We start from the raw sequence: 21,973 nt of genomic DNA, 5'->3' as shown, positions 1-21,973 counted from the left end.
GTCTATTCACTGACTGGGCATTACCCCATGTTAAGTGAGTACCTGAAAAGGCTTTAGCCTAAAAGACCAAGTCTCCCACAGCATCCTGGACCATCTCCAGTCATCCTGATGAATATCTGAAAGTGAGGCTGGTGACCTGTACAGCCCTCTCTCACTCAAAACAAAGTCAAGTGCAAGCCACGTCATCATTTCTCTGATGGCATGGTCCTCTTTGAAAATGAAGGACGAAACCAACAACAATATGGAATAATTTCTACATATCACTTCCCATAGCCTATGGTTCTGATACAGCTCCTTAGCTCCATTCACTTCTGCCAAACACTAGCCCAGCACTTACTATCTGTTATTAACCCCCAGAATCCCAGTGCCAACAGCTTAGAGCCCAATGGTGATGTACGGGGCTAAGTGCAGGGGCGGGGAACCTGAGTGAGGCCACATGTGACCCTCTTAGTCCTTAAGTGGAGCTCTTTGACTGAATGCACATGCGGCTTTGAGGCCACAGGGTCCCCACCCCTGGGCTAAGGCTATCCTTGGCATGAAGAAAGCTAAATCTGTGAACAACAGCGCACAGTGACCATGGAGGTTATCAGTCTGACAGAGGGACATCCTGCGGAACCAGGCTAGCCATGATTTCATATATCTGGGTCCTTTCCAATTTAAAGTAGTTTGAGAAGGCAAGGTTCTAATGGGAAATACTTCCATTATCATATCATTTACAATGCTTTCACTCACCTGAGTTCAGCGGTGAGATCCTTTATAGTGGAATACTTTTCCTCTAGGGATATCTGAGCATTCTGGAGTACAGCTCGCAATTCCTGTAGCTGTTTTAAAGTATTTTTTAATTCTACATGAGCATTTTGCAGTTCAGTCTCTAGCTCTTCTCGTTTTTGCAAGGCTTCCTTTAGATCATTTTGAGACTGTTGCTGTAGCTTTTCTAACTCTTTCACTGTTATGAGGGAGAGTAATTTTAAAACCATAATCTAATATTTCAGTATGGAGATTTCTGTAAATAATCATAATTATGAGCAACCAAATCTGAATCATCTTCAAGTGATTATAAGAAAAAAAAGGGGGAAATAGTGAATACTCATAGTCCCTTCCAATCTCACAATCCTAAATTCTCATTTTATTATATTTCAAAAATCAATCACATTGACATTCATTTATTAATTGCTTCTTGTGTGCCAGGTATTGGGCCAGGCGCTAGGACACAAATACAAAAGTGAGACAGCCCCTGCCCTAAAAGGGCTTACATTCTACTAGAGGGAGACAGCATGTTTACAGTTAGGTACATACAAGAAATAAACAAAAGAAATATACAACGATGGGGGTAAACTCAAAACTGAGGGAATCAGAAAAGGCTTCTTGAAAGAAGTGGTATTGGAGATGAGTTGAGCCTTGAAGAAAGCTAGGACTTGCAAGTAGCAGAGTTGAGGAGGGAGGGCACTCTAGGATGGGGCAGACTGTGTAAAGGCATGGAGGTGGGAGAGAAAATGTCACATAAAGGTAGTAGTAAGTAGGCCAGTCTACCTGAAGCACAGAGTGCATGAGGGAAATGCTGATCAGCGTGGGACAATAAGTTGGAGAAAGAGTGTGAAAGGCATTAGATACCATCCAGAGGTGTTCCTACTTAATCCTAAAGGCTAGAAAAGTTTCTTGTGTCTCCAGAGGAGTGACAGGGTCATATCCATGTTTTAGGGATATTACTTTGGCATTTGGACAATGGATTATAAGGAGAGAAACTAGAGACCAATGAAGAGGCTTATACATTGGCCCAGATGAGAGGGTCTGCATGAGAGGTGCCTGTGGTGCAAGGAAAGAGAAGATGAATATGAGATATAGTGATGAGGAAGTATCAATAAGGATTGGTAAATGATTGGACATGGGAAATGAACAAGGTGAGGGAAGAAGGTGATATGACTCTTAGGGAATCCATGAAGATGGGTGGGTGGATCATGAGTTTTGTTATGGACATGTTGAGTTTGAGGTGCTTATGGAACATCCAGGTAGAGATGTTCAAACAGTAGTCATCTGTAGATGTGGGACTGGAGCTCAGAAGAGAGATGAGGGCTGGAGATGTAGACTGAATCCATAGGAACTGATGAACTCATCAAGAGAAAGCGCAGAGAGAGATGAGAACATCATTCAGGACAGAGTCCTGGGACATACCCACACATAGGGCTATACAGGACATGGACGAGGAACCTGCAAAGACTGAAAAGCATTAAATGAACAGGTAGGAAGACCGTCATGACAGATCAGCATTCATAAGACCTAAGGAGGAAAAACTATACATAAGGAAAGAATAGACAACAGAAACTAAGGAGGATTAGAACTGAGAAAATTGAATTTAGCAAGAAAGAGTTTGAACAAAATGAGCTGACAGCTAAGCCCAGCTAAGCTATTTCTTACCAGCTTTCACTTTTTTATCTAGTTCTGTCCGTGTTTGTTCTAAAGTCATATCTAAATGATTTAACTGAATTGTTTTATTCTCTCCATCCCGTCTCAGGTGAAGTATTTCTTTCTCCATTTGAACCAACTCATCTTTGCACTGATCCATCTCCAATTTGATGTGCCTGAACAAAAAGGAAATAAAACAAAGAATGAAAAATTAATTCCAGGACTTAAATTTTATTGAACTTTATGATATAGTTATAGTCTGACTAAGCAAGATTACAATAGATACTGAATGACAAATAGCACTAAAATTTTTTTAAGCAGACCTTTAAGTGTAAAAATTACTCAAATATATTTACTTTTATTCACATGACATAGTTATCTATTAACAAAGGAAATATGAAACATCTAACAATACTAGTAGTGTGGCTCTGATTTAACAAAACCAGGCAGTTTTTAATTTTTATTTTTATACAGCTTTTTATATGCTAAGGAGAAAACCATGATATTGCATATCTGGAGATGACTTAATTAGCAACCTCAAATACACTAAATATAATTGAGAACACAGGAAATTAGAAGGAAAAAAGGCCTCTGAATAGCCAACACAGACATCCCGAAATCCATGTACTAAAGTCCTTCAGACTTTCAACCCTAATAGGAAAAAACTACATGAATACTAGAGTTCCTCGCAGCTCTATAATTCTATTATGAATCTAAATTTAGTTATACAGTTTTCCAACTCAAAGCAGATAAAGAATAGTAAATTAGAAAGAAGATTGGGAGATTGCTAAAGATAGACACAGTGACAGTCTGACAGCAAGGGAAGAAAACTCTTTATTAAAAGCAAATAACTTAAATGTAACAATCTGGGGCCATGCAGCACAAAGGCAAACAATTCTGCACATTTCAAAAGTGACGCTCAGTCATGGAGACAGGCCTAATTTGTTTAGCACAAGGGGTAGCATGGCATACTGCTTGGAGGTAGCCTTGAAGCTGGAACAACTCTACTTCTGACAGTATCATACTGACATGTGCCCCTGAATGAGTCATTGAACTTCACGGAAAGCTCAGTGTCACTATAAGACCAAGTTGCAGAAAAGGTGCCAAATTGCAATGATAGAAGAAGCTTTCTCATCTGAGTTTCCCATACCAATGAAATTCACAGGTTTAGTTCCTATGTCCATAAAGGGATCTAATGAAGATTTCCCTCAAAAATAATTTAAATTTTAGAGTTTTGGCATCTGATAGGATAAGGAAAGATAACTAAATCTTATGTGGAATACCTTGTTCTCTGACCATGCCAGATAAAAGAGACATTATTGTCAGATGATAAATATAACAAGACTCAGAAAAAATATTCCAGCATTATGTAAATATAGCATATGCCAAATACTCTTCTGTTAATTTTCAAAATCTTATGGCAGATCTTAAACTTGTGTTTCTGGAAAACCTAGTCTTTTCATACCATGCTTATGTGAAAAGCAAAGCTAAAAGGAAGCAGTAGGCAAGGTAAATTTTTAGAACCCTGATGCTGATTGCTGGTTACTGCCATATGGGACTCACCACATATGAACAGAAGCCTGAATGATTTATACACTGGAGAACAGTGTTGCCAGAACAGTGAAGTTTTAGATTACTGAAAGATGGTGGAAGATGAAACTCAAACCAAAAAATACATAGAGTTAAAGAGGAAAAGAAAAATTGTACTCTTCTTTTGAGGTAATACTTTCTAAAACAAGAATTGGGAGGATCAATATACAAAGCACAATTTTATTTTGGTGGAAAGTGAAATCTGGGGAAAAGTTTTGTGAGCCAAATTGCTATTCCTAACAGCAATGCTGATAATAGCAAGCACAGGTTTATTTTTGAGCAAAAGAAGGCTTCCTAAAACTAGGGCTTTTTAAAATAGATTTAGAGCCACAATTTTCAATTATTCAAAATTTGTCTTTGCTATTAATGATGTTGAATAGCTGAAAAAGGAGGACCCATGTTTAAAAAGAAAACTACGGAGATGGAAAGAGGATAGGCAAACAGAGAAAGGAAAAGAAAACTTGCTGCTCTCATGGAAGTAGCAGCTTTAAATATGAAACCATCTTCTCTGAAGAGGTTATGCTAAAGAAAAAAATGAGAAATTGATATAAGAGAAAAATGGTTTGGTTCTTCATCAAAACTGAGAGGTTAAGGAAACTGTCTTTTAAAAAACTTATTTTTATTTATTAGGTTAAATATTTCACAGTTATATTTTTAAAATGTTTAACATTCATTTAAAAAAATTTTCAGTTCCAAATTCTCTCCATCCTTCCCATCCCCCCGTCAACCCTTGAGAAGGCAAGTAATATGATGCCAATTATGCATGTGAAGTCATATAAAACATATTTCTATATTAGTCATGTTGCAAAGCATACATAAAACCCAGAAAAATAAAGAAAGTGAAAAAAGATGCTTCAATCTGCACTTAGTGTTCATCAGTTCTCTCTCTGGTGGTGGATAGCATTTTTCACTATGGGTCTTTTGGAATTGTCTTAGATCAGGCCTGCACAACATATAGCCCATGGTTGCTTATGGCCTGCCAAAGGACTTTGGGAGGCCCACAAAAAATGTAGAAGAAGTAAAACAGTGCAGCGCAACATATTGCCCACAGGCCACTTTGGAGGGCTGCAAGTAGTCCATGGGCCATATGTTGTGCAGATCTGTCTTACATCATTGTCTTGAGCAGAGTACCTAAGTCTTTCACAGCTGATCATCCTTACAATAAATGCTATTACTATGTACCATGTTTTCCCTGTCCTGCTCACTTCACTTTGAATCAGTTCATCTAAGACTTTCCAAGTTTTTCTGAAATCACCCTGCTCACCATTTTTCAGCACAATAGTATTCCATCACAATCATGTTACAACTCCCCAATTGATGGGCCTTCCCTCAATGTTCAGTTCTTTTTCACCAAAAAAAGAGTTACTATAAATGAAATTGTCAACTTTTAAATGCTATATTCACATATACATTGTTCACACTATTCCTATGAAAATCTTCATCCAATCCCTAACTCCTTAAGGTTCTACAGGGCTTAGGATTAGTATAATACTCACCAATTCAACAAACATTTATTAATACCTAATATGTGTAAAGTGGGTAAGAGTATAAGAAGATGAAAAAAAGAACCTAACCCCATAGTTCTTGCCCTTTAGGAATTTACAATCTCAACAGGTCAGTTTCACTGTTAAGTTTACAAGGTTTTTTTGTAGGATAGACTTAGAAAACCTCCCATCATCAAGACCTAAGATGTATTACTCTCCCTAAACCAAACAGGCCTACTTATTGCTGTTTACGTACATCATTACACCTCCTATCTCCATGCCTTTGCGTAGATTGTCCCTCAAGCCTGAAATGCATTCCTTCTTCACTTCCAATCTTTACAATCCCTATCTTCAAAGCTTCAAGGCTCAGTAGAGAAGACCTATTCGGATTCTCTCTAGCTGTTAGTACGCTCTTGAAATTACTTTATATTTTTATGTGTATATATGTAACACATATGTATTACATATGTGTTAAATATGCATCATACACAATTTCTCCAAAAGAACATAACCTCCTTTCATTTTGTATCTCCAGGACCTAGCAAAGTGTCTGACATATAATTTTAATAAATCCTAATTTAATAAATCCTAATTTTAACAAATATTTATTTAATTATTTGTATGGTTTTCTGTAATAAAAATGAATTGGAAAAAACAGCAACCAGTCAGTAAGTTGCTTTCCTGCTAACTCTCTCCATGTACACCTATTTATTTATGTGCTATTTCCTCCCCTATTAAAAGTAAGCTCCTTGAGAGCTGTAACTGCTTTGTGTTTTCCCCTTTTCAAAATTTTTTAAAATATTTTTTCCAATTACATCTAAAAACAATTTTAAATATTCATTTTTAAAAATTTTAAGTTCCAAATTCCCTCTCCTCCTCCCCCTCTCCTTGAGAAAACAAGCAATTTGATATAGATTACATATGTACATAAAAACATATTTTTATATTAGCCTTGTTGCAAAAGAAAACAGAGGACCACCCTCCCCCCAAAAGAAAAAGAAAGTATTTTAAAAAGTGTGTTTACATCTGCATTCAGGCTACATCAGTTCTTTCTCTGGAGATAGGTAACATTTTAAAATCATAAACCCTTCAGAACTGTCTTGGATCACTGTATTGCTGAGAAAGCTAAGTCATTCAGTTGATCCTCATACAATATCACTGTGAACAATGTTCTTCTGGTTCTGCTTACTTTATTTTGCTTTGTTAATTTAAGTCTTCTCAGATTTTTTTGAGAGCATCCTGTTCATCATGTCTAATAGCACAATAGTATTCCATCAAAATAAAATTCTACAACTTGCTCAGTCATTCCCCAATTGATGGGCATCCCCTCAATTCCCAATTTCCTAGGCCTTTTCTTTGCCCAGTTCTTTAACAGCATCTCACAAAAGAGCTGTTATTAAATATTTTTGGAGACACAGATCCTTTTGCTTTTAAAAAAAACCAAAACCTCTTTGGAATAGAGACCTAGTAGTGGTATTGCTGAGTCAAAGGGCATATAAGTTTATAGCTCTTTGGGTCTAGTTCCAAATTGCTCTCCAGAATGTCTGGATCCACCAATAGTGTATTAAAGTTCCTATTTTTCCACATCCCCTCCCAACACTCATCATTTTTCTTTTCTGTCACATTAGCCAAGCTGATAGGTGTGAGGTGGTACCTTAATTTGCATTTCTCTAAATAATTTTGATTTAAAGTATTTTTCATGTGACTACAGATAGCTTGGATTTCTTCTTCTGAAAACTGCCTGTTCATATCCTTTGACCATCTATCAATTAAGAAATGACTTGTATTCTTATAAATTTGATTCAGTTCTCTATATATTTGAGAAATGAGGTATTTATCAGGGAAACTTACTATAAAATTTCCCCCCCAGTTTTCTATTTTCCTTCTAATCTTGGCTGCATGAGTTTTGTTTATGCAAAACTTTTTTAATGTAATTGAAATTATCTATTTTTATCCTATAATGCTCTCTATGTCTCATTTTATTATAAATTCTTTTTTTATCCATAGTTTTAACAGGTAAGATATTCCATAATTTTCTAATTTGCTTATGGTATCATCCATTATGTCTAAATTGTACCCATTTTTACTTTATCTTGGTAAACAGTAAGATTGTATTCTATACCTAGTTTCTACCACAAACTGCTTTCCAGTTTTCTCTCCAATTTTTGTCAAATAATGAGTTCTTATTCCATTAGCTTGGATCTTTGGGTTTATCAAACACTAGATTATTTGGTCATTTACTACTGTGTATTGTGTATCTAATCTATTCCAATAATCCGCCACTCTATTTTTTAGCCAATACCAGATTGCTTTGATGATTACCATTTCATAGTACAGTCTGAGATGTGGTACTGAGATGGAGGCTACTTTTCTTCACATTTTTTTTAATTCCCTGAGATTCTTCCAGATGAATTGTGCTATTATTTTTTCTAGCTCTATAAAATATTTTTGGTAGTTTGATTGGTATGGTACTAAAATACGTAAATTAATTTAGGTAGAATTATAATTTTATTATATTAGGCCACCCTAACTGTGAACAATTGATATTTCTCCTTTTTTTTGTCTAGATCTGACTTTGTGTGAAAAGTGTTTTGTACTTGTCTTCATACAGTTCCTGAGTTTGTCTTGGCAGGAAGACTTGCAAGTATTTTATAATGTCTACAGTTATTTAAATGGAATATCTCTATCTCTTTCTGCTCTACTTTGTTAGTAATATGTAGAAATGCTAATGATTCATGTAAGTTTATTTTATATCCTGCAACTCTGCTGAAGTTGTTCATTGTTTCAACTAGTTTTTTAGTTGATTCTCTAAGGTTCTTTAAGCATACCATCATGCCATCAGCAGAGTGACTATTTTATTCCCTCACTGACTATTCACATTACTTCAATGTCTTTTTCTTCTCTAATTGCTAACTAGCATTTCTAGTACAATACTGAATAACAGTGGTGATTATGTGCTGTCTTTGCTTCACCCCTTATCTTTCAGGTTGTCCAATAATTTTTAAATTATCTCTCCTGAATCTATTTTCTAGGTCAGTGTAACAGCAAGCACCCTTGCATACCCAGGATGACTTGCTAGCACGGGTTCTTGAATCTGCTTTCCTAGGAAACATAGCTGTTTTAAGGGGTCAACAATCTTTTTTAACTAGTTCAGGGGGAAAGTTAATACCCTGAACTTCAGAGAAAATAGAAGCAGAGAAATAAAGACCAACAGACAGGCCTCTACTGCCGGAATCAAAGCAATATTGCTATACACTACTTACATTCCTGGATGGAGAGAACCTTTACATCTGAGCAGTCGGGGGTCTGAATATACAGCCACTCGGAGTCTCAACCAGGGAAAATCACAACATCCTTCTCACAAGTGAGCCCCCAAAGAAAAATACCAATTCAGAATATATATACACTTCTCAGAGCCAGAAAGAATCATGTGACTCAGTGCCTAATCAAAAATTAGCAAAAGGTATGAAAACCTTCCTATAAGCAAGCCTCCCCTAAGCAAGCTTCCCTTAGTGAGCCTATTAATAGGCAGGGAAGACCTAAAATTCCATTAACATTACAGTCAGTTGTTTTCCAATGAGATATTTCACATTTTCTTCTATTTTTTTTCATTCTTTTGTTCTGATTTTATTGTTTCTTGCTGTTTCATGGAGTTATTAGCTTCCACACAATCAATTTTAATTTTTAAAGAACTATTTTCTTCAGTGAGCTTTTGTACCTCTTTTTTCATTTGGCCAATTTTACTTTTTAAGGAGTTCTTCTCTTCAGTGAATTTTTGTATATCTTTTTCCATTTGATTACTTCTGCTTTCCAAGGTATTCTCTTCATTGGGTTTTTGTGCCTGTTTACCACTTGGCCCATTCTGTCTTTTAAGGTGCTATTTTCTTTAGTAATTTTGTTGCCTCCTTTACCAAGCTGTTGACCCTTTTTTCATTATTTTCTTAGATCACTATCTGTATCAGTAAGCACTCCAACGTACAGAAGAGGGCTGCTATCGCAGGTTCTTTGATCTGCTTTTCTAAAAGGAAAGGCACCTTTTGAGGGGTTAACAATCTCCTTTAATCAAGCACATATATCATATTCACCTAGTTCAGGGTCAAAAGGTCAGCACCCTGAACTTCAGAGAAAATACAGAGAAATCAAAGATCAACAGACATGGCTTCCAATTGTCCAACCACAATCAATAAATATATCACAAATCAGCAGACAGGTCCAACTGTCTGACCACAGTTACCAGAGAGGGAAGCACCAACATCTGGGTTTTCAAAGCCAGGGAGCTCTTAGTGGCCCCTCAGAGTCTCATCTAACCAAACAAACACTTCTGGTCAGTAAACCCCAAAGTAAAACCTCACCCCCAGAGTATTTATACATTTTTTAGAGCCAGAAGGCATCAAAACCCTTGAGAACCAGTGCTTCATTAACAATAGGTGTGGACCTTCCTACAAATCTTCCCAGGCCTACATTCACAGTACTGATGATGACTATGAAGATGCCAGCATAGCTCTCAGTTGCAAAATATAAAAGACTCTCTATATAGAAGGCAGAAGAAAAACATTTATTTAGACACCAGAAAACCAAATCCTAGAACCAAAGCAAAATCCGTCATACCAACCAAGAAGTCAATAAACATGATCACCACAGGGAGCAAAGCCATTCTCAAGCCTCCCCCGGTCTCTGCCAGGGCCTTCTCACAAGCAAACACTCCTGAGCCTGAACCTTGCCATGACTGTCTGTGTCCTCTCTCCTCTGACCTGACCATGCTCACTCACTTCCTCCCAGTTCTGTTCCACCCTTCCTGTTCTGCGTGTTCACCAAGCTCCTCCCACCATGTATCTTAGGTTTTCAGGTGGTTTAAGCAGGTCACATGGGCCTATTAATGAATAAGAAAGATCTTTCCATTTAAATTGTTATTACATTCAGTCCCAAGATCTTTTGTATTCATTACATAGCTTGGTGGGACAACTGGTATCAACAGAACTTTAAAAGGGATAACAGAAAATAAGCACGTAAAACAATATCTTAGGGTGGGGCTTGGGCACAAGCACCCCATCATTACCTGCTCGAATGAATGGAGCCTAAAATCTTGGGGTAAGGGAGGCCTTTTTCCATAGATACTTCTTGCTGAAATTAGATGTAGAGCTGTCCCTGCCCCAAGAGGTCCCATTGAGAGATCAGTTCTTTAGATGGCATCTGGAGTTTGGTCACCTTCAGGTCCAGAGATGACACATCACTGTCGTGAATAGGGGGTGACATTCACAAGCACTCTTCTTTGTCCTGGAACTGGGACCAGGGCCTCTATACCCTTGTAGCCACAAGTACTAGTGAGCTAGTCTTCTTCTTGGCTCTGAGACTGCAACCAGGAACTTTGTATGGGCAATTAGATAGGGTCTTGCACACAGTGTCATCAAAGACTATCCTATAATCTCCTTCTAACCAGATGTCCAACCCTCTTACTGTCTGTGGGTTAATATCTCCCAAAGCTGCTGCTGCCACTGCCTCCAAGGCCTGTTGCTTGCACCCCAGCATGTCCTGTGCCTCATGGTCTATACTGGGCTCCAGATCTGGCCACCACTCCACTGGGATCGACTTTCTGCCAATCTCCTAAATTGTTCTGGGCTGGAAAGTGGTTTCACCCCAACCTTATGTTGGTTCTGCTACTCCAGAATTCAATTTATGGTGTTATTTTAAAGTTGTGTGTAGGGGCATTTGGGAGAGCTCAGGTGAGTCCCTGCCTTTACTCCACCTTTCTCCCCTTTCTATGTCCCTTGTATCTAACAGATTCTTGGCTATACCTGACTTGGTGATCACTTAATAAGTGCTTGCAGATTGATTGATAATCAAAGTTTTACTCTAGTTTTGCTTGTCCTTTAAGACCCAGGAAGATGGAAAACTCAAGAAATTCACCTATTTAGAACACTTCTACCATATATACCCTCTAAATAGGACACTGTCATCCTGAATCACTTGATCCCCACCTTGGTCTCCAACCTCAGCGGCTGGGTGTGCATGATTTAAGTGACATACACATGTGAGCAGCAGTGTAATCAGGTATATGGAGAACTGGCTTTAGAATCCATGAGACTTGTATTCAATTTTCATTTCTGATGCAGGTCACCCAAGGTAAGTCAATTAACCTCAGTATCCCACAGTCACTCAGATACCAGCTTCCCAGACCAGTTCTCCCAGGCTGCCAGACAAGTTGTAGATGAGCTGCTGATCTACATCTGGAGGGGGTCCCAAAACCAGGGACACTTTTGAAATATCACAGGCCCAGACCAAACTACACCCAAAAGCCACCCAGTGATATGTACACAGATTAAATTACAATCTCCAAATATAGTAAAAAACAAATGTTTTTACAAAGAATATTTAAGAAACATTTTAGGGGACTGAGAAGTTAGTGGGAAGGGAACAGCTGTAAGGCAGTGATCATAAGAATTACCAAAATATGAGTCAAAACACAATATCTTTATAACCCTGTTAAGATGAACAGGTGCAAATCAGTAAAATTTAAATAGGCAGTGTTATTGTTATAAATACTCCCTCTATCAATGCACAATCTAATTTTTTAAAATAATTGTATCTTTATAGCTTTATAGAAAGGAAAAATATTTAGGAATAATAAGGAAAAATTAAAGCTGTACCTGGCAGTGCTAGTAAGCTCAATAACTTTTTGCCTTTTTGTATCTGCTTCACGAGAGGCTGATTCAAGTTTCTCCTCCATTTTTCTCAACTTTTCTGCAGAAATTTCTTTTTCTTTTTGAAGTTCTTGTTCCAGTTTTGATACCTTATGAACAGTTTTCAATTTAATGTTTTAAACTCTTAAGTTACAGGTCAAGTTTTCCTATAGTAGTCTTTAGAAGAAAAATATTATTAAAATACTTAATTATACTAACTCAAAATGGACTGCCTCCAAAATCAAACCAGGGTACAAGAAAGGTATAAATAAATCCTTAAAAGATAAAGGGACATTAATTTCTCTTAATACGCTTACTCAATTAATAAAGGGCCCTACATTTGGCCCTATTTTCCTCAATATTTTTAACTGTGGCTTGGATGGGGAGGGCTTATCAAAATAGAGGGTATGTTTATCAGATCTGTGGATGACATGAACCTGGGATTAATAATTTAATGTGCATAACAGATGAAAGGATCAGTTCCCAGAAATATCCTGACAGGCTGAAATGCTAAGTAAAACCTAACAAGGTGAAATTTAATAGTATTACACTTAAGCCTATTAAAGTCTGACATAAAATCATCTGCATAGGAAACTAACGGGGAAGACATGGCTAGAAACAGTCAAGGTGTAAAAAGACCTAAGGGGTTCCAGTGGATTGTGAGTTTAATATGAATTAACATAGTGACATGGGAGCAAAAAATAACTAGTGAATTCTTTGGCTGTATTCAGAGATATATTTGAATACTAATTCAAAATGAATGTGATTATCCCACTATACACTTCATGATTATAATACAGGTATCTGGAGTATTGTATGTACTGTTCTGGGCACCACATTTTAGGGGATGCACTAACAAGCTGGAGTTAACCTGGAGAAAGTGAATAAAAGTATGCTACAAAAGAATCATTTGAAGGAACTGATGTTTATCCTTAGGAAGAGCTAGCTTCTTAAGTGAGTGGGAGAGAGTAGACAAGAGAGAATTCTTCAGGTATCTGAAAGGCTATCATAAGGAAGAGAGAGATTTAACTTCTTGATTGACCCTAGAAAACAGAATGAGGAGTAATTAGCAGAAACTGGTAAGAGAAGAATTTCAGCTTGACCTAAGGAAAATGTTCCTAACAATTAATATTTCCCCAAAATAGAGTGGCCTGCCTCAAGGTGAGAAGTAAATGAATTCATTTTTTAAAATTTGGCAGTAAATGGGAGGAGACAAAAGAGGAAAGCTTGAGGAGACAGAAGGGCCATAGGTAGGTGATTTTAGAGTATATTATATCACTCAGTCAACAACAGTCAGTCAGTCAATCAATAAATATTTATTAAGTATGTACACTACCACATATTGTGCTAAGAAGTTTTTGGGATTAAAAAAAAGGAAACACAAATAACTAGTCTGCCTTCAGTGAGCTCAGGGTTTAATGGAGGAAAACACATAAAAAGAAGCTTTGAAAGAAGTGGTGAGAGAGGGAGGACATCCAGCTTAAGAGTATAATAAAGTCCTGAAATCCTGTTGCTGGATGGGAAATTATGATATGGCTGCACTAGGCACCTTCTTCAATGGAAGATCTGGGAGGAGCTCTCTTGACCTCTATCCTCTTTAAGTAAAGGGAAGGAGGTGCCCCAGAGACAGATGGTACTGAAAAGATGAGTTTCAGAGTTGATGTAATCTTGCAGGATGAATTTCTGGAGATAATGATGATGTCCAGGAGAGTAACTGGGCTGGAAATTTATAGGATGAGATAAAGGAGTTAGTGGAAAGGCAGAGACTTAAGATCCAAGAATGGTAATGATTTATGAAACAAAGTTCAGAAAAAGTATGAAGGAATAGGATCAAGGACAAAGGTGGAGGGGAGATACTTATATCTATCTCTCCTATATACGTATATCTCCATATACATCTGTATCCGTATCTTTCTGTCTGTCTATCCACATACACAAGAGATATATTTCTGAGGTATTTTCCTAAAGATGATAGTTAAACCCATGGGAATTAATGAAGTTACTGAGATACAGTGTGGAAAAGGAAAGGGCCTCAGAACCTTGGGGAATACCTAGACTGTTCACGAGCATAATATGGGTGATGTACCATCAAAGGAGTTAGAAAAGGAGTGGTCTGAAAAACATAGGAAGCAGAAGATAGCAGTGTCCTTAAAACCCAGAAAGCAGAGTATGTTGGAGAAGAGAGAAGGCAGTCAACAAAATACTGCAAAGAGATCAAGATGGCTGAGGACTGAGAAAAGATCATCAGATTTTGTAGTTAAATGATCACTGGTAACTTTGGAGCTGTTTGAGCTGAATGATGAGACTGGAAGCCAGACTGCAAAGAGTGAAGGGGTGAGAGAAAAGGAAGTGGGAGCACTGAATATTGACAGAGAGAAAAGATATAAGATGATATATTTTGAAAGCCTGGCAGGATCTAATGAAGTTTTTTTTCTTTTTTAAAGGTTGGGGAGATTTAGGCATGTTTGAAGGCAGTCAGGAAGAAACCAGTAGATCAGGAGAAGCTGAAGATTTGGGGAAGAGTGGGGAGGGAGGGGGACACGAAGGAAAAAGAGGAATGTAATGTCAAGGTTTTTTGAGATAAAGAAATTTGGAGAAGTAGAAGTTTATATAGAATGACTTTGATTTCCTCAGTAAAATAAGAGGTGAGGTTCTCAGCTGGAGTGCTGGGGTATGGGGGGATGGAATTATAGGAGGCTTAAGGAGGAAAGAGAAGGTTTGGAACAGTTTTGAAGTGGAAGAGATAGGGAATCAATCAGGGAGGAATAAAAGGGCTGTTTTATTGTAAGGAGTTATTATCTAGCTGAAGCTAGAGAACACAGATAAGATCACAGAACATGGATGGTAGGAGTAATCCAGGGTTGAGATCTGGGACAAGATAAGCAGTGTTAGACTAAGGAGGCAGGTAAGTTGAGAGTAGAGGGAAGTGTAGCGTTGAAATGGAGACTACTGGGCTGAGAGTAGAGAGGGAAGGGAAGGAAAGAAAGTGCTAAGAGATAGAACGAATAACATGAGGCAGGAAGAGATACAGGGCACAGTGGAATGACAGGAGACTAGGGCCAGAGGGGAATAGAACAATTTGTAAGTAGGGATGTGGAACATTTTTAAGTAATCGTGACATGAAGAGTGTGAGCATCCCTGTTGGCGGCTGAGGAGAAGTGAAGGAGCAGGTCAAAGGATTTAAGGAGGCTGGGGGGCAAAGTGGCCTTTAATTAAATTTTACAGTCCACAAAGAGCTCCCTCCACTTTAAATTCTGAATCTACTGGACTAAGCTTAATTTAGGTTTGGCACATATTACCTTTCTCTTGATATCCCAGTTGCTAGTGCTTTCCCTTCCCAATCTACCATAAAATAATCTTGTACATAAACTGTATATACTTTTTTAGATATATGTTGTCTCCCCTGTTACATAATGCAAGCTTGTTGAAGGGAGGGAATATTTTGTCTTTGTGTCCCTAGCACTTAGTAGAGCATAGAAAGAACGTAGTAGGTACCTAATTCATGTTTGTTTCATGATTGGTTCCTGAAACAAAAGCCCACCTATTTAACTTCAATATTCTTCCAGTGATCCTATATAATTACAAACCAGGGCACATAATACTGCAAAAATTAGTGTAAAGTATATAATCTAAGAGATACGTTACTAGAAAAGATGAGCTAATTATGGAGTGAGGACAAGCATTATCGAGTGGACAGACCACATCCTCTACAGACAGTCATGCAATATCAAGAGAACTACAAGCTGAGAACTCCAGAGCACTAGGCAGATCTCTGATACAGAATTTACCAAAGCTGACGCTGATGTAGTACCTTCAAGGTTCCAAAGTACCTTCTAAACATTAATACATTTGAGACTTAAAACAACTCTGTGACACAGGTACTTTATTTATTTATTGTCCTCATTTTTAAAATGAGAAAACTGAGGCTCAAAGAGGTTAGGTAATTTCTCCATGCAGCTAGTAAGTGAATGAGAGGCACATAGAATAAAGTATGGGTTGTAATCTGGACCTCTGGAGGGAATACCCCTATCAACAAGGTCAAAGAACCACTAAAATATTTAAAATACAAAATGAAACAGGTGATGTTTAAAAAACTTATTTTCTACATGAAAGATACCTGTTTTTCAAGCTTAGCTTGAGAGTCTTCTAATTCTCCATTTCTTACAGTCTCATCTTGTAACATCTGCTGCTGTTGCTGCAAAGTGTGCTGCAAGATTACATTTTGTTTGGTAGTCTCTTGCAGATTGTGAGTTCTTAATTTTAACTCTTTCTGCAAACAATACACCTAAACACACAAAAATTTATTATGATACTGCAATATTTCAGAAGAAAAGCAATACAATTTCAGAATTGGATCTACTCACTTTACATAAAATATAAGGCAATACCTGAAAAAATGCTTTCAATAACAAGATTCTCACTACACTCACTAGAATTTCAGCTGTTCCTATCTCAATGGATCTGCTCCTTCCTCTACTTCTATAGGAAGCAGGGGATAAATAATAATAAATATGAAAGAATGACATTAGTTGAAGTAACGCTCCATCATCATCATCATTCCTCAAGCATTTAGAGGACAGAATAACAGCCACATAAGAATAGAAGAAGAAAACATATTCATTAGTAGCTTATGTGTGCTGACAAAATTCCTACCTGAAAAAAATTATTTCAAAGAAACTTTCCCTTGCTTAAAAGAAGAATAGTGTTGAGTAATATTTCTTTATATGGTCAAGAAGGAAAACAGAATATCCTTTAGAAAATCAGATGATAAAAAGTCAAAACTAAGTGCTACTGTGTATGACCCAAGATTAACCCTGGAGAGTCAGTGGAGAGGTGTTATAGTCTTCCTGTATTACACTGTCGAACTTGGTTGATGTTGGCTGGTATTACCAAACTACTTTTCTCCCCCCCTTTCTTTTTTAATCTTTGTTACCAGGCATGGCATGCTTGGTTGGAAATGGGGGAGAGATAAAGTTATAAATATAATTTTTTAAAAGATAGTGAGACCTTTTGACTCAGCAATATCACTAGTAGGTCTATATCCCAAAGAGATCATAAAAATGGGAAAAGGACCTACATGTACAAAAATATTTATAGTAGCTCTTTTTGTGGTGGCTAAGAATTGGAAATTGAAGGGATGCCCATCATTTGGGGAATGGCTGAACAAGTTGTGATACATGAATGTAATGGAATACTATGGTGCTATAAGAAATGATGAGCTGGCAGATTTCAGAAAGACTTATATGAACTGATGCTGAGTAAAGTGAGCAGAACCAGGAGAACATTGTTTACAGAAACAGACACAGTGTGCAGTAACTGATTTTGATAGACTTAGCTCCTCATAGCAATGCAAGGAACTAAAACAATTCCAAAGGACTCATGATGGAAAATACTATCCACCTCTAAAGACATAACTATGGAGTCTGAATGCAGAGTAAAGCAGACTATTTTCTTTTTTTGTTTTTTGTTTTTTTTGCTTTCTCATGGTTTCACCCATTCATTATAATTCTTCCATGCAACATGGCTAATGTGAAAATATGTTTAATAGGCATGTACGTGTAGAGCCCATATCAGATTGCATGCCATCTTGGAGAGGGAGAGGGACAGGAGGGGGGAGAGAATTTAAAACTTATGGAAGTGAATGTTGAAAACTAAAAATAAATAAATTGAAGACTGTTAAAAAGATAGTGAGAGAGAACTATAATCATAGGCTTTTTCATAAATGTCTAACCCCCATTCTTGGGCTGTGCCAATATAATAAAAACAATGATATACTTAAATTACTGCTTTGGTGCTATATGAATTAAATTACCAAGGGGGTACTTTACAGAGCTAGGAAAAACAACAAAATTCATTTGGAAGAACAGAGGGTGTAGGATCTCAAAGGAAATAATGAAGAAAGGAGGAATGAAGGAGGCATTTGCAACATTATCAGATCTTAAACTGCTTTCCCTTCTCAACTCTGCCTACTAAAGAAATAATCACCAAAAATATTTGGTACTGGTTAGAAAACAGAAAAGTGTTAGTGGCACAGACTAAACATATTAAATTCAGAAGCAAGTGGAAATATCTAGATCAGTGTTTGAAGAGTACATTTATGCCCAAAGGCATAAACTGCTAATGAAAGATTCAAACTGACAAGAGATACTTTATAGAAACCTTTAAAGTATACAGTAACAACTGAAGTTAGATCAACACCATGTATCATTTATCACACTGAGTTAACAAGTCAATAAGTATTTATATTAAACACCTACTATGTGCCGGGTACTGTGTTATATAGTGATGTAGTGGGGATAAAAACAAAGTAAAAACAATCACAGTTTTCGAGGGCTTATGGTCTAATAGGGGTGGCAATATATAAACTATGTACAAAGAAGATGCAGACAGGATAAATTGGAGAAGATCTCCCAGGGAAGGCACTAGCATTACAGATTAGAAAAGATATCTTGCAAAAGGTGGGGTTTTTAACTGAGCCTTGGAGGAGGCTGGGGAAGTCAGGAGCCACAGAAGGGAAGAAAGAGAATTCCACAAATGGAGCCAGTGAAACAGCTCTTGAAGGTTAAAAAACAACAAAAACCACCATGTTGCTACATCAAAGAATATGTGGAGGGGTGAGTAAGGTGCAAGAAGACTAGAAAGATAAGAGATGGGTCTGTAAAAGCCAAAGGGGAGATTTTATATTTTATCATGGTGGTAATGGGGAGCCACTGGAGTTTCTGGAAGAAGGGGAGGGGCAAGATGAGACAGAGTTGGACGTGTGCTTTAGGAATTATCAATGTGACATCTGAGTGGAGGATGGACTGGCACAAGGAGAGATTCGAGGAGTGAGACCAACCATCACGCTACTGCAATAATCTAAGTAAGGTGATGAGATCCTGTACCACACAGAGAGTAGTGCTTAGAACAGAGAAGGGGGCATTTCTGAGAGGTGTTATAAAGGTAGATTCAACAGGATTTGGCAACTGATTGCATAGAGAGAGGGGGTTAGCGTGAGAAAGTGAGGATAACACATAAATTGCAGGCCTGGGTGAAGGGGATGATAGTGGTCATTTTAAACCTGATATTTCACTGCAATGAAATATTTTGGAATAAATAATTATAATAACTTCCAAGAGTAATGTTTCTGCCTGTGAAGCAAACATTACAAATTAGGGCTTGATTTATTATTCCGTTGATTGTCTAGACTTAAGAAATTGTTAATGATGCAGGTTAAACTTCAAAGAACAAATGCTAGTTTCACAGTTTATTCCTAGCGATCATGCAAACACTCAGGAGCTAGAAAGGCTCTCTCTTATGTGCCTCTTGCTCCACAGCCAGAAACATTGGTGCTTTGTCCTTATTTTTCCCTCTTCAAGTCTTATACATTGGTTGCAATATGTAATTGTGGAAATTGCTTTGATAAAACCCTACTAATCACCTAGAATCATTTCAGAAATACGATCCTGTACCTCACCCATAATCGGTAAATTACCTCTTCAGATTTCTTCTTTATTTGTTTTTCAAATTTGTCCTTGTTTCCTTCTAGTTGGCTCAAATGCACAGCCAGTTCTTCTTTACACATATCCAGGGCTGCCTCTAACTGTCTGACCTAGTCACAGGTAACAAAAAGGTCAAACAAGTACTACCTAAAGAGATATGATCCATAAAAAGAAGCTACTACCCCCACCCTCCACTTGACAAGTGTTTAATCAGTGCTTGTCCATGCCTGACACTATTGGCACAGACTATAAAGAATAAAAGAAATACAGTAAATGAAACCTTGGCTATTGGAACTTACCTTCTGGAACAGCCTCAGGAATGCTGCAGGAGATACAGAAGAACACAAAACAAGAGGAAGGAAACGAGTAGCAGAGACCAGAGGAGAAGCAGTAACAATTTAAAACATCAACAGTAGGTATTCAGCAGCTGATAGCAGTGAAAAGGAGTACAGAACATGGGGAGAGACAGCCCTGGGAAAGGCCACGGGGATCTCAGTCGGTTCTCAAGCATCACTGGGTCATGCAAAAAGCAAGTTAGTCATAGAACAGTCCTGCGTAGGAAGTGGGGGTGACAACCACTGTATTTCAGAAGTCTATAAAAAACTCACTGACCATTGCCAAAAACAAATCAGAAGTACACCAGCTTTTATTTTTATCGTTGTATTTCCAGTGCCCAGGCAAATAATAGATATCCAATAAATGTTTGTTGAACTGAATTCTTAAAAATAAATATTTTAAAATATTTTGTTTTTATGCCATCTGATTGGATTCTATTGGTATTGTACAGTTAACCTTCTGAGATAATATTTGACAGTAATTTTAAAAATATTCCTGCTTGCCAATATTTATACTGATTCAATCTATGGACCAAGTAGTTATTATGAAATATTACAGAAAAAAATTTCATTAAAAAGTTGACTCATTACGCAGGCATTATGCAGGATTTTCAAGCTCATCAAAGTTGCAAATTTGTATTATTTGTACATGAAATTTTATTTAATCACAAACTCTTCAGAAGGGCTAAAAGAAAATTATAGTCTGGTGTCCTATATGCAAAAGCTGTCATTTTCTGGTGAAGAAAAATTTGTATACTTTGAAACATGTCTTCCCAAAACTTATACAAATTCTTAAATTCTTGACCTCCTTCACACCTATCTTGTTTTTTAAAAAAGTTCTCCAGAAATGTTATCAGTTTTCAATCACTACCTTGATAGTAATCCTCTGTTTGGCCTGGGTTCTGATAAGGTACCCCGGGCAGTCAGCCTCAAGGATTTGCTAAGCCCTTTTTTCCCTTTGTATCACCAACTACAGCTGTGGTACATCATAATAAAAAATGTTCATAATGATGACCCTGAGCCTTTGTGAAAACATTATGTGCATAGTACATTCTGTTTAAGGAAGTAGGAAAGCGTAAAACACAATTTAAGAAGATTTATTTAAAATACTTTTTAAACATCAAAAAGCTAAAGTTCCAGGACTTACAAGGATAACTATCATGTATCCAAAAAGTTATCCAGAAAGAATTATCCTACAAAGTTAGAGATATCCAAGAGAAAACAAGAGAATGAAATTCTTAAATGACAATGTACTAACTTTGATTGTTTCTTCTGATACTTGGCTCTGTAACATTTTCAAAGATTCATCTTTCTTGGTATTCTGCTTCTCCATTTCCTATAAATGCAAAAGATATAGCCAACAATATACAAATATGCATATAAACATTCTATATACTAGGAAAGCAATAAAGACTTGTTTGGCTAGGAATTATAACCATGTAACAAAAATGATAATTGAAAAACTGTTTTAAATAATATCTTATAAACATGATTTTACCCCTCTTTTTTCCAGCAGTAGTCTATCCAGTGATTCAAGATGATGTTGTTTATATACAATATCCTGTTGCAAAATGGACACAGTCTTCTCCTGTTCTTTAAATTGCTGGTCTTTCTTTTCTAGCTGAATTTGAAACTGTATATAAAAATATGATTAATTAATTGATTTACATGATCTTTTTTCAGACTTCAACATGTTTAATGTAATTACAAAGAAAATATACCCTTCTCTGGCAGTGAACCTATCAGTAGCAGAGTTTAAGAGACAATATATACTCAAGAAACAGGGAGAAAAAAAATATATGTAATCAATAAATGTATATTTTATGACACACTTGATCACAGAATTTCGAGCTGGGAGGGGTATCGGAGATTGTCAAATTCAATCTCCTCATCTGACAGATGAGGAAACTAAGGCTAAGAAAAGTTAAGTTATTTGAACAGCTAGATTGTGCAGTATGGATAAAGCACTGGGCCTACAGTGAGGGAGACATGAGTTCAAATCCAGC

The 21,973-nt window shown here is 37.0% G+C and overlaps 1 protein-coding gene across 8 annotated transcripts in view; it reads right to left on the bottom strand.

The window, feature by feature from the left end:
• The window catches only part of CCDC18 (coiled-coil domain containing 18), a 94,526-nt gene that overhangs the window by 22,411 nt on the left and 50,142 nt on the right, over positions 1–21,973 (bottom strand). For all 8 annotated transcript variants that reach the window (XM_072644023.1, XM_072644028.1, XM_072644025.1 and 5 more), the window contains 7 exons: positions 21,466–21,600; positions 21,226–21,303; positions 19,626–19,742; positions 16,269–16,436; positions 12,119–12,261; positions 2,413–2,576; positions 733–946 (listed from right to left, as the gene is read on the bottom strand). In XM_072644023.1, the coding sequence (XP_072500124.1) occupies positions 733–946; positions 2,413–2,576; positions 12,119–12,261; positions 16,269–16,436; positions 19,626–19,742; positions 21,226–21,303; positions 21,466–21,600 (1,019 nt within the window). The remainder of the gene's footprint in view (positions 1–732; positions 947–2,412; positions 2,577–12,118; positions 12,262–16,268; positions 16,437–19,625; positions 19,743–21,225; positions 21,304–21,465; positions 21,601–21,973) is intronic.

Source organism: Notamacropus eugenii, chromosome 2 (genome assembly GCF_028372415.1).
Source record: "Notamacropus eugenii isolate mMacEug1 chromosome 2, mMacEug1.pri_v2, whole genome shotgun sequence".
In the NCBI taxonomy this organism is placed as follows: Eukaryota; Metazoa; Chordata; class Mammalia; order Diprotodontia; family Macropodidae; genus Notamacropus; species Notamacropus eugenii.
This window is presented reverse-complemented; position numbering and strand designations above follow the sequence as displayed.